At 39.2% G+C, this 12,152-nt stretch overlaps 1 protein-coding gene across 1 annotated transcript in view; it reads right to left on the bottom strand.

Moving 5' to 3' along the window:
• The window catches only part of EVC2 (Ellis van Creveld syndrome 2), a gene marked incomplete at its 3' end in the record, with an annotated part of 46,024 nt that overhangs the window by 18,974 nt on the left and 14,898 nt on the right, over positions 1-12,152 (bottom strand). The window contains exons 7-8 of the mRNA XM_008946837.1: positions 10,921-11,055; positions 9,397-9,548 (exon numbers count right to left, since the gene is read on the bottom strand). Of these exons, the coding sequence (XP_008945085.1) occupies positions 9,397-9,548; positions 10,921-11,055 (287 nt within the window). The remainder of the gene's footprint in view (positions 1-9,396; positions 9,549-10,920; positions 11,056-12,152) is intronic.

The following is a 12,152-nucleotide window of genomic DNA, read 5'->3' as shown; positions in this document are numbered from 1 at the left end:
TCCACAGTCAAGTCCCTCGAGACCCTGGCCTGCTCCCTCAGCTTGAGGAGAGTCCTTTTTGCTCCAGGGCAGCAGGACAGACACTGAGGACAGATGATGATCAAGGGATGATGCTGAAGCAACACAGCAAGAACTTCAAGCGGGCAGCACAGATGTGTATTTTCCATCTTTGTCTTTCTGCTTACAGAAGTCCTATGACTTCTGCTGACACAGCTAGCTAGTACTAAGATATTTACTTATGACAACTAACTTCAAAAACGTGTTTCAGTTTTGTGTAAATATAATTAAATAAAAGAAGGATCCACGAAATGGTAGTGTTATCCTATAACATTTCCCTAATGACTGTCAGGCAGCAGTGGAAGTCTTCCCTTCCTAGATTCACCAATTCATCATTAGCCTGCAGAATCCAAGACACCCAATTTACTTTTCTCTTTTTAATTCCTGCTTCAAGTCCTGTAGCTCTAATTGAAGCATATCTGCCTTCTGCGACAAACACCTCATCTTGGTTTTCAAGTATCCCCTAGTAGAGGGGATACTAAACCACACTTTAATTAATTGTTCCACTTGATAATTCCTTTAAGACCTAAAAATGGTTACCTTATCCTCAGCTTGAATTTGACTAGTTTCAACTTCCAACTCTGTTTGCTGGAACAAAAAGCTCCTTAGTCATTATTTTCCTGTTCTGCATGTGTGCACCAATAGATGGTGGTCACAGCACCTACTAACCCTCTCTTACTGAGGTGTGAAAAACTGAATTCTCTCTCCCTAGAAAGCAACACTTCACAGCTCCACTGCATTGATACACAGCTCATAATACAACATTTACTTCCTATCACAAATGCTAGATCTTTTTCAGCATGCTTTGAAGAAAGATTAAGCCATTCCTCGCCCATCTCCTTACTTGTTATTTTTCCAGTCATCTTCAGCAGTGAATCCAAGAATAAAAGCCAAAATCAAGGACGATCACATTTCCTGCTGTCATATTTCCCTCAGTCTTCCCACAGCATTTCTTCCTATTTACTGAAAATTACAGACTAGACCTGATTTCATTTTGAGCAAGATTCCCACGCTCCTTCTTACCCACAAGGAGAACTACAGTACCAAATTAACTCCACTCCTCAAGATCCTGATGCCAAATGCAGAAGGAGCAATAGGTGTAGTTCACCTCACCCTCACGTGTCAGAAAGTGAGTAATGAGGCCGTTAAATTCTCAGGTGTACTTTAATCTGCAACTCACACCCTCCCTTTTTGTGACAGCACATCTGTGAAGCAGACAACGAATCAGAAGAATCATGTCAACTATTTCACCAATCCAAAGGTAATAGCATGCAGAAAAAGTAATTACAAGCCACAGATCTCCCAGGTCACATCCTGGAAGACAGCAGCCAGACCATTACCTTTTTTTAGTGGCAGCTGAAGAAAAGCTGCATTTGTAAAAATTTCAAATCAATTTTCCAGGTAATGCAGTCTCCATCTTTCTGGTCTGCTACCCCCACACAGCAGCCAGCAGGAGCAAGACAAGCTCATCACGTGCAGCAGAAACCTTGCCTCAAGCTCTTACTCCAAGTGAGGGTTGAGGGCAACCTTAACAAGCTGCATCAACATAGCCTTGGAGTCCTACATGCCAACAGTATAAAACAGGAGTCCTGTACATATAATAAACCAAATGCTATCAGACACAATTCTATCAGAAGTGCAATGCTTACAATCATTCAGATTAAATGTGCGATGTTTTGTGCCACCTAGGAAAAAAGAAACAAATCCTAATCTGACACAATGTGCCTCCTCAAACCGAGGCAGATTTAGTAAGTTGCATTAAATGCTCTGCACTCTGCTTATTGTAACAATTCATGTTTAAAAGGTCTTGCATCTATTCTTCATAACACATTCAACATAACAGAAACATGAAAGCCAATGAAGTACACGTAGCAGATGGCAACCTATTGATGAAAAAGATCAAAGCTTCTGTTGGACAAAACATGCAAAGAAAGGATGAGGACAGTGCAGAAGGTAGGTGGTAGCGAATGTGGGGGGAGAAAAGGTGCAGCAACAGAAAACAAAGCTGGAAACAGCAAGTATAACGATTTTTCACTCACTTGAAGAGGAAGAGGATTTAAAGATCTGTCAGAGAAGATCTAGGAGGAAAGAATCCCAGACACCAAACACAGAAGCAGAAAGAGGGATTGAAAATCTGTCTTCCACAAACCTAATAAAAGAATACAGAAAAGCAACTAGTGTCAAAAAGAAATAACTACATTTCACTTAAAAACACACCACCCCAAACGAGAAAACCTCTCATTAACAACAAAATAATTGTGCCTTTAAGTCTTATTATTCAAATTAGAAGACCACAGAGGGAATGGGAACTTCCAAACAGGATAATATAATAGCAGCTGAATATAACAGTCCTAAAATGAACCCATGGCTTTCCAAAACATTTTAAAAATTAACTCAGAGTTCACAAAGATAAGAAACTGTAACATAAATTTCTGAAGTTTAAAGGTGAGTGAAACATCAAGCAAACTTTCCTTTAGTGACATTTTCCCACCAAAACAGAACTCTGCATCATTTTCAGAGACTCATCTCTCATTTGCAAATAGCAGCCAGTTAGTAGCACACGTATTACAACAGGATCCAGGCAGAACTGGAGCCCTGAGACAGTGGCTTCTGCCAAAGCATTCCTTCATAATACAGTGTTGCTGAAAAGCATGTCCCTTGGGGCCATTTGTGGATGGTTTGTGTCTCCACTGTCCCAGACACGTCACTGCAGCCATGACCCAGAGCATTGCAGCAGCCACACCAGCTCCTGCTGGAGAGGGGAGCTGAGCCAGGGAGGGAGGGAGGGATGGATACACACAGAACCGCCCCCACTGCAGAGGAACCCACTGCCACTGCCTGAGCCAGAGCAGGACATCATCTGCACCCATGGACACAACGCCAGTATGTCGGCTGCACTGAGGAAGGGACAAGGAGAACAGAAGAAGTATTATGGTCCATGTTGCCTTGTCACACTTCAGAGAAGGGAAGATCGAGAGAGGTTTGGCCAGGGAGAAGCATACAGGCAGGATGTGAAGCAGTACATGCCAGTGCTGGCTTTAGTAACACTAGGTGAAGAAAGCCAGTTCAAGTATAAGGGGCATCAAAGGTCTTCAGTTGCACATGTGGTTTGTTTCCTATATCATCTGTTTACTGAGGGGTTAGTAATACAGCATCAAAAAGTTGGGCTGCATTTCTTGGTTTGGTTTTGTTTGGGTTTTTTTTATTTGTTTTTAACTGCTGTGTCAGTGTAGACCCTGTAGCTTCCTCCTCTCAGTCTCTCCCTCCTTTTTGCCCCATCTCTGCTTCACACACTGTCCTGCTGGCTCCATTCACAACAGACAGGAAACACTTCAGGGCAAGGACTTATGCAGGTTGCAGCCCAACGAGGTGCCAATCTTTTCAGGAGTCCAAAACTGTGCTATTGTAGAAGCAGAGGCAATGGCATGAGATCTGAATGTCCATCAACAGCTACTGGCTGCTCAAATTCTTCAGCCCTCCCATGCCAGAGCAGGACGTGTTGCTTTTCCCTGGCCTCTGCCTGGTGCCGGGCTGGGTTCAGCTCACCTGTGTTAGAGGAGGTCTGAAGATGCTCTGTGCTACACCAGCAGCTGTACTGGCCTACAGCCAACTCTAAATTGGCAGAGTTCATCCTTCAGTCCTGCAACAGCTTTATCCTGCTAAGCCTAAACTCAGCACATCTGAGATGTGAGCTTACAGGAAAAACAGGACATCTCATCAGGAAATAAAATTGTTTAGAAAGGTATGTGATGATTATCTGAAGGATGCTTTCACATGGAGGAGTCACAGGTTAAGTTTAGCTTTTCAGAAAAAGCCAAGATGCTGGCAAAACCAGAAATAAGAGTCACATGATATATAGCCAAAAATTTTTAAAATACCCATGAAATAGAAATAGAAGATAAATTGAGCTGAGAGACCAGTGGCTCCCCAGAAAAAAATTAATGAAAACCTGCCAAAAGTCTAAGCACTAGATTTGGCAGCTGTTTCACTATCCAATTCCTTTAACTCTCCACAGCAACATAAAGAGGATACATGTATTTCAACTCTTAATCTGTTTAAAAAACATTTGAAAAGTCCTGTATGTAAGGGACAAGAACCTCTGCTTTGATTGCAGAAAGTATGGAAACTGATAAATCAGTGATCTTTAGCAAAACAATTTTGAAAGTACAGCTAGCTACAATACAGCTGTTGCAACAGAGCTCAGACAACATTTCACTGAAAAACTACTGTGCAAAAAGAGTGTAATAAGAGCATAATCCAGTCCTGTTTCCACTGAAGTCATCACATATTTTAGCCTTGATTTTAAAAGCACCAACTTCAGCCTGGACACTGACAAAAGCATAAATAAATATTATATACATTAATGCTTCAAGAGCTTCTAACTTTGCTGTGATCTACTTGGATTCTTCTGATTTACTCAGATGGGTTAAGTATTCAGGTGACAGAAACAGTAAGAGATACCAATCTTCTTTTAAAATTATATGGAATAAAGCATCACTAACAGCACTACTCTTAAAAGTATACACTTTTCTGGATGAGGTAAATTGTTCTGGGTTGAAAGCTGAAATGACGTGTATAATTCTGAGCACAATTTCTTCATAGCTAACCAACATCAAGGAAAAGTGTCATTTTTTAGATGAAAAAAGACATGCATTAATAAATTTCAAATGACTTGGTTTTCTTTAGTTCCCCTGTCTTATGAGTTCCTATCACCTATCAAGCATCCGAGTTGCTGATGGAAAAAACTGTATCATTTACACACTTGTCAACTTTATAACTGCTTTCATAACATGGAATTACAAATGGAGGGTTTGGGGTTCATTTGATGTGATTATTATTTATTGTTTTATTCCTGCATTATAGACACTGCACAAAAGCTGAGCAATGAATATGCCTTCCCTTCAAAAATTCTAAAATTTCAATTACCCTTTTTAGAAGTTATGAAATACAGAAACTTAGCACTTTTTTTTTTTGCTAACGATCTAACTATTTCTCATCATTTTCTATGCAGGAATATTCACGTCTAGCTGTGATAACAATGTGATCTTTTATTCTTACTTTCCATTTGAATTCAAGGTTAAAAAAGCCCACATTTGCTCCAGAGCAAATCAAATTGAGATGTACACCAAGAAATTTACATTTAGAAAGAAAAGTGCCATTCTAATACGGTAGTAAATTGGTTTTGACTTTTCTGTCAAGGCTCTCTGGAGACAATGTGATCCTGTTCTCTAGTACATTGGCCTCAATGCCCTCTACCATCAGAAAAAAACAGCTGCAATGCATACGTATTACTTTGTGATTTCCCAAAATAATTGGCAGTATGTATTGTGTATCAGCAAGTAGGATCAAGTTCAGCTCAAGCTTTGCCAAAACTCAAGGAAGCATAGCTGCACAAAATGAAGATGAAAAAGAAAAGTTGTGGTAGTAGAAAGCCAGTTAAAGAAATTGAGTTGCCTTTAACACATCTGTATCTTCTGAGCCTATGAGGATGGTTAGAATTCATCACACTGGACATAAACCCAAACTGCTCAGTTCTCTTCATAACCTGTTTTACACACACACGATCTTGGAACACAGTCTTCTAGTGTGCATGACAAATATTCAAATCATATAGCTTCTTCTCATCAGCATTCATTGCCAATGGGCCAATATTCAGGAATATGCACAGTATAGGAACCTACTGAGAATAAAAGCCAAGCTATTTTGCTGCATAATGTACATCAAGGATATGAGTTATTAAGACAAAACTCACAAAATGAGTAATGAAGAAGCCTCCTTATGAAATATTAAAAGTATGTTTTGTTCTCTAGCCAATCCTCCTGACATTGCAAGCTGTCTACACTCTGAAGACGTCCCTGTCCATAAATATTGAACACATGCTCCTCATGTATTTGCTAAACAACTTGGCACTGTCACTTTGTACAAGACATTAACTATTTACATAGCTTTATGTCCTAAAGAGGACAAAAAAAAAATTAATCCCGTGGCTCTTACTCAGAAAAGTAACATTCTCATTTGTGTCTGGACAGCAGAATAAAGCAGCAGATTCCAACTGTGTTTACTATCAGTGCAACTTAAAAAGAACTTATCAATCACATTGGCAAGTTCATACACATGTCTTGCAGATAAAGTCACATAGCTGCACCAACACATGCAGAAAGAATTATCAAACTAGCATACAAGCAAGATTATGTTGGTTGGTTGAAAATAAAAGTATCAAAAGCTCTCTAATGAAGGCCCCCATACTTTTGACTCCTCAAGTAATAAAACCCAGGATTATGATACTGAAATTCATACTGCTATACATATGGCATGAAAAAAATGGCACTCAAAGTACAAGCCCAGTTCTTACCCTCAGTATACTGCCATTTCTATAGACAATACAAACCTCATTCCCCAGTTCCTTACACAAAACTCAAATATTCTATTGGGTAACACTAAATGTAATAAACCGAAATGCAACATTGTTGAAAACCTGACTGTGACCACAATTAGTAAAATTACACCATTTCATTGAAGCACAGAATCCATTCAAATTGACTGCAATTATCCACTAATATATTACAAATGTACAATCCTTCTTTTTCTCATTACATTTTGCAAATTACTACCTTTAAAGCAGGTAATGCAGTAAAAAGAAGGATTACTCCACTCTGGTTTTCAGCTAGAAGGCTGTCATAGAAGCTCCTAAGGCAATGATACAGTATTTTATCTTTGTCTTTTAAATCAGCTAAAAACCTGAATAATGTACAACAGTTCATGAAGCTCAAGATTAAAATGAAACCTTTAAGGAACACAGATCAAGAATTAAAGGACTGCTTTGCCCCAGCTTACAAAATAAGTAAGGGATCAACATTAGGAGATGGGTAAGTATCCTCAGCTAAATATCATACAAAATTTTTAACACTGAGAGATAAAACAAGCAGTGTATTATAGCTACTGAAGAAAGCAGGGAAAAAAATTGCATGTATCTAATATAGGCATTAAAGTAACGCCGTAGCCTTTTTTAACAACCAGACTGCAAGACTGGGATTCATCTCACCTCCAGACCCCTACAGCCAAGCCAATCAGCCCAGGCTCCAGGCTTTAGTGTCAGTGGGTGCAGCAGCCACACAACTCATTTTTTGAAGTCTACTTTAGAATGAGAATAATCATGCTCTTAAGGTGCTCTTCACCCCGAGTGAAAAAGGGAACTCAGGGCAACTTGGTGGACAAGCTCACATTGCAGAGATCCCCATACAGTCAGATAAACTGCACCATCAGTCAGAGAGCTTATAGAAACCGAATACACATATTCAATGAGTTCAAACTGTGTGTCACCTCCTAATAAAAAATTAATCAGAAGGTCCAGTTTAAAACTACCAGAAATGAGAAGAATTGGGATAATCTAAGTGGGGATTTGGAAGTACCTATTGCTAATACGCAGCAGCTGATGTGGCCCCTCCCTAATAATGTCTATCAACCTTTCAATCACCTTTTGCAGCTGGAAGCACTGTACCTCTGGAAGCCTTTGTGGTCCATCTACCATCCTCAACCCAGAAGACGGAAAAAATAACTCAAAAGGTGAAGAGAGTTAGTGACGGTTTGCTGATGGGTACCTATTTCATTCACTGAAATGCTCTAGCTCCTTACAGGTAGAGAAAACAGAAGTGTGGGGAAAGAAGATGCATCAAGAGAGATGTTTGTGCTAGCTGCATAAGAATATTAAAAAACTTTAGCCCCTGGATACATACTAAAACTAAGAAATTAATCCTTTTTTATGGGTTTAGAAATAATTCAGTTATAAAAATAATCCTATCCAAAGGTTTGCAAGAACATTATCCTTCTAAACCACAATGTATCTGAAAATTCTCCAGCATTTTAAAATTTTTTCTTCGAACTAGCTATTCACTATCTTGGAAATTAATAAATAACAAATGAGTTAAAAAAAAAACATTTGATCTTGTTCTTCTTAATATTCACCTAAGGATTTTCAGTATAAGACTTCTATATAATTATAAAAGCAAAGACCAATATGCAATTTACAGAGATAAATATCCCAATTATCAAGGAAATGCAGGAAATAATAATGTGGCTAGTTGCCCTTTAAGAAAGAATATTAATTCCATGGTGTTGCAGTGTGCCTCCTGGAGACAGAGGTTTCTGTTGCCTCTTTGTACCCAAACATGGGCACACAGAATTTTCCATCTTTCCCAGGTTGTGGTTGGCTTAGCCACCACAAGACCAATCCCCTAACACCCACTGGACCCCTGACCTGTAGGTAACCCATCCGTGTATCCTTACAGGACAATGCCTTTGTAAACCCACCTACCAACCTGTTAAAAACCCCTGGCCCCAAGGCCACATGCTCTTTCGCTTCTCCTCCTGGGGTGGGTGCTGTTTCAGTGCCTGCCTCAGGTGTTTTTTGTTTGTTATTTTCATGTTATTAAAACCTTTTATTTTGGAAGAAAGCGATCGTTGCCCATCCCTCCTTTACTCGCCGCTGTCCTCCTCTTTGCTGAAGACCACCCTGGAGGTACTACTGGGGTCCCGCTGGGGGTGTTTTCTTCCCAGGCAAAACCAGCAGGTTTAAAACCCTCAAAATATATTTCTGATAAGTAATACCATGGTCCTGTAACTTTTCCTTTTCAGCTTCTACATGTTTTATTGTTGCATAATATTGCCTGTAACCTGACTTGGCAGGAGCTAACGGTAAGACTGAACAAACAAAATCTGCTCTGTCCTCATATCAGACCTTTTCATCAAATTCTGCTGAAGAACAGGTGACCTTTAACAGTGGCATGTTTCTGTCAAACAGCCCCGACTGGCATTCCAACAACATCAGGAGAGTTGTCTGTTTACCCAGTGGTCCCTCCAATTGCAGCTACATGTCTGGCAGCCCTATGAAATGTCACTCCTTAGACTCTCATCCACTTTTCCAAAATATGCTGTTAAACAGCAATTCTGGTACCCAACAAGGGCTCCCTTTTCTAGGACAAATGCCACCCTTTTAAAAGCAGAAAGTATTCTGCAATAGTAGAATACACCCTTTCAACATTTTCTTGTACACAGGCAAGTTTCACTTTACTTAGTGAACTACAGAGAGGCAAAACTAGATGCTCATTTGGATTGGAGAACTTGTATGCCTATGGCCCAGATGAAGCTGTGACTGCTATAGCAGAAACAATATGAAATATGACTATGTTCAGTTCCCACAGATGACTATTTAATACAGTTCAAAAAACTAAGGTAGTGCAGTCATATGCACAAACAGACCCTATGAAAAAATAATGAAAGGGCAGATACTCAAAGTTTGATAATAAATGTAACAAACGTGATGTAATAGAAGTGAATTCTTACTCTTCTAAAGCCTGAAGCATGTTCCCAGGTTCTTCAAAGGACAGGATATCAATGATTTGGTCATTCATAATTATATCTTCACTAAAGGGATCACATGAATTAAATGGATAATGCTCCAGTTTGTGGTTTTGTTTGAGTTCTTCCTGTACCTCCTAACAAAAAGAAAAACCAAAACAACAAAACAAAGAAAGTAAGCTTCAGATTATAAAGAAAAAAATATTACACTAAGCACCCAATCTAATTTTATTACAGGTAACTCTAGGTGAGAAGGAACTAACCCTACATTGACCTAGGAGGCTTGTGAAAGCCTTCTATGAGGTCGTCTTCCACTGCAAACTTTCTAGGTCATTTTAAAAAAAATTCTCGTGGTATAAAACTTAAATACAGCAAGGTCACAGTATTACGAGGTGAACAACATGAAAAATGAATCCTACAAAAGACAGAAGTGACTCAGTTTGCAATTCAGTGAGACTGAGGGCTAATAAAATTACTATACAAAAACCCCACTACAAATATCTGATGCTAGGACCACACTGGCCCTTGTTTATGATTTCACTATCACAGCTTTATCTATAAAAAGAAACAAGGAATGAACTTTCCATGTAAAGGGTTTATTTCTTCAGATCTAAAAGAAATAATATTGAAAGGTTAATTTTTAACCACAGAAAACAAGGCTGCAAGTGATTTGTGAGCTCTCCTAGTCAATCCAGAGGGATGGAGATCTACCACTGTCCCAGCAAAGGGCAAGTTCAAACCTCTGAGCACACCTCTCTTACAGGACTGCTCTAATCACTAATATTCTGACTGAGGTCTCTAGCTCCTTCCTGTTGAAGCTGCTCCACTTTAAACAAATACATAAATAATTAATAGAAGCAAGGTTTGGAACTTGGTCCAACTTGATGAATATTTACCAGTCTGTAATTTCTCTCTCCATCCTACTATGCACTGAAATACTTTCTCCAAACTGGCCCAGCTCGGATAAAGAACCCTGGAAATGCCCATCCCCAAACCTAGCTATTATGCTTAATCACTCAAGAGATTAAGGCACATCCAAGGGACTAAGAAACCTAAATTCAAATCCCTATTCCTGATAATGAGAAATACAATTTGGACCCAAGTCAGCTGTGCTGAGGGTGAGTGGTCTGCTCCCTGGGCAATTGCTTACAACCCACAGATATCCTGCCTCTCATTTGGAGAGACAAAAGAGAGAAAAGGAAGGGAGTAATATGAAAAGAAACTAATAGCCAAAGGGTGATCTCCCTTCAGTCTGAAGCTAACAACCAGGTTCTGACAGCAGTTCCTTTGATCAGATTATCATTCCTACACTCCCTTCTAAATCTGATTGTGCTCAAGATTGGAGGTTGTAGAGATTACATTGCCTGTGAATCCAATCCATCCCTTCGTGGACTTCTATTTATCTTCAAAAACTCTTTAGATAATCTGTATTAGTTACCAAGTTAGATCATCAAATACGCTCAGTGAGAAAATTTACATAAAAGCACCATTCCAGACAGTATGACTCACCTGGGTTTTACTACAGAAACTCCATTTTAAAATTTGGGTTCGGTAAACAATGAGAAAACCAGCAGATGTCAATACAAGGGAAACAAAAAAAGCAATGAAGAACCCTGAAGCATGAATGGCATGGCTGGATGAAATCTGAAATTAAAAGACCGTATTATTAAAGCTACATTTTAAATAAAGATCAGATGCAAAGATTATAACTGTAAGCAACACAGTAAACTATTCTTAAATGGCTCCATTTTGACGTTGCTCAGAGGCTCTGAAAAATCACTCTAACGTTGGCCTACCTTCAGATAACAGCCATTTCTCAATTCAATAAAACTGAGTAATCGCCCCAGGGAAAAAGCACCAATATGAGTTTAGAATTAATATATAACTGACAGTTGACAAATCCACCCAATCTGTGTGCACCCTTGAAGTTTCTGCGTGACTCAGTCAGCAAAGAATAACAGGAGCACCAGGATGACAAGCCAGCTAACAACTTTGTAGGCCTTCCACTTTAGCTCTTAATTTAATCTTTAAATTGAATGGCATTAAAAATTAATTCTTACTTCATGCTCCATGTAGCAAAAGTTAATTCAGTGCTTGCTTAGTTCTTTGAGATCCTTGCATAAAAACCACAGCACAGATATAGCTATAGAGTTTCACTACAAACCAATCACTGCTGGGGCTAGAAAGTGTAAATAATTAACATGCTGCTTGAAAGCTGGGCTTGGGATCTCTTGGAGCAGAAACCTGAGAGCATTCCATGGAGTCAACGGTAATTTTGTACAGGAATTCATAAACAAATGTGGTCCGCAATTTGAAAAATATTTATTCCAATTTATCAGCCAAATTTTATCCTTTTACTGCCTAGCCTTTCTCTGATATGTTTTTACACACTGTAATTCTTTCCTATCTAACTGAAAGGAACTCCAGACTTCGTTATTTCACATGCTCAGCTCCTCAAAGCTGCTGGAGATGCTCAGCACTCGTTGATTTCAACACAAATCCAGTTTAATTAGACAATGATGTCAGAATCAAGGAAGTCATCAAGATACTAATACAGGCTATTATTTGGCACTTGCACAGTTCCAAGAAGATTCAAGGTTTAATTTAGAGTATTGTACATGCAGAATCAACATTTTACAGCTTCCCATGCAGCATGAAAACCACCCAGCTGAAGGCAGAGGCACACAGCTCACGGCTACTGCAGCTCTGTGGGAAGACAATAGGCCCAGACACTCAAAAGA

This window comes from Merops nubicus, unplaced genomic scaffold, assembly GCF_000691845.1.
Source record: "Merops nubicus isolate BGI_N331 unplaced genomic scaffold, ASM69184v1 scaffold8839, whole genome shotgun sequence".
Lineage (NCBI taxonomy): Eukaryota > Metazoa > Chordata > Aves > Coraciiformes > Meropidae > Merops > Merops nubicus.
This window is presented reverse-complemented; position numbering and strand designations above follow the sequence as displayed.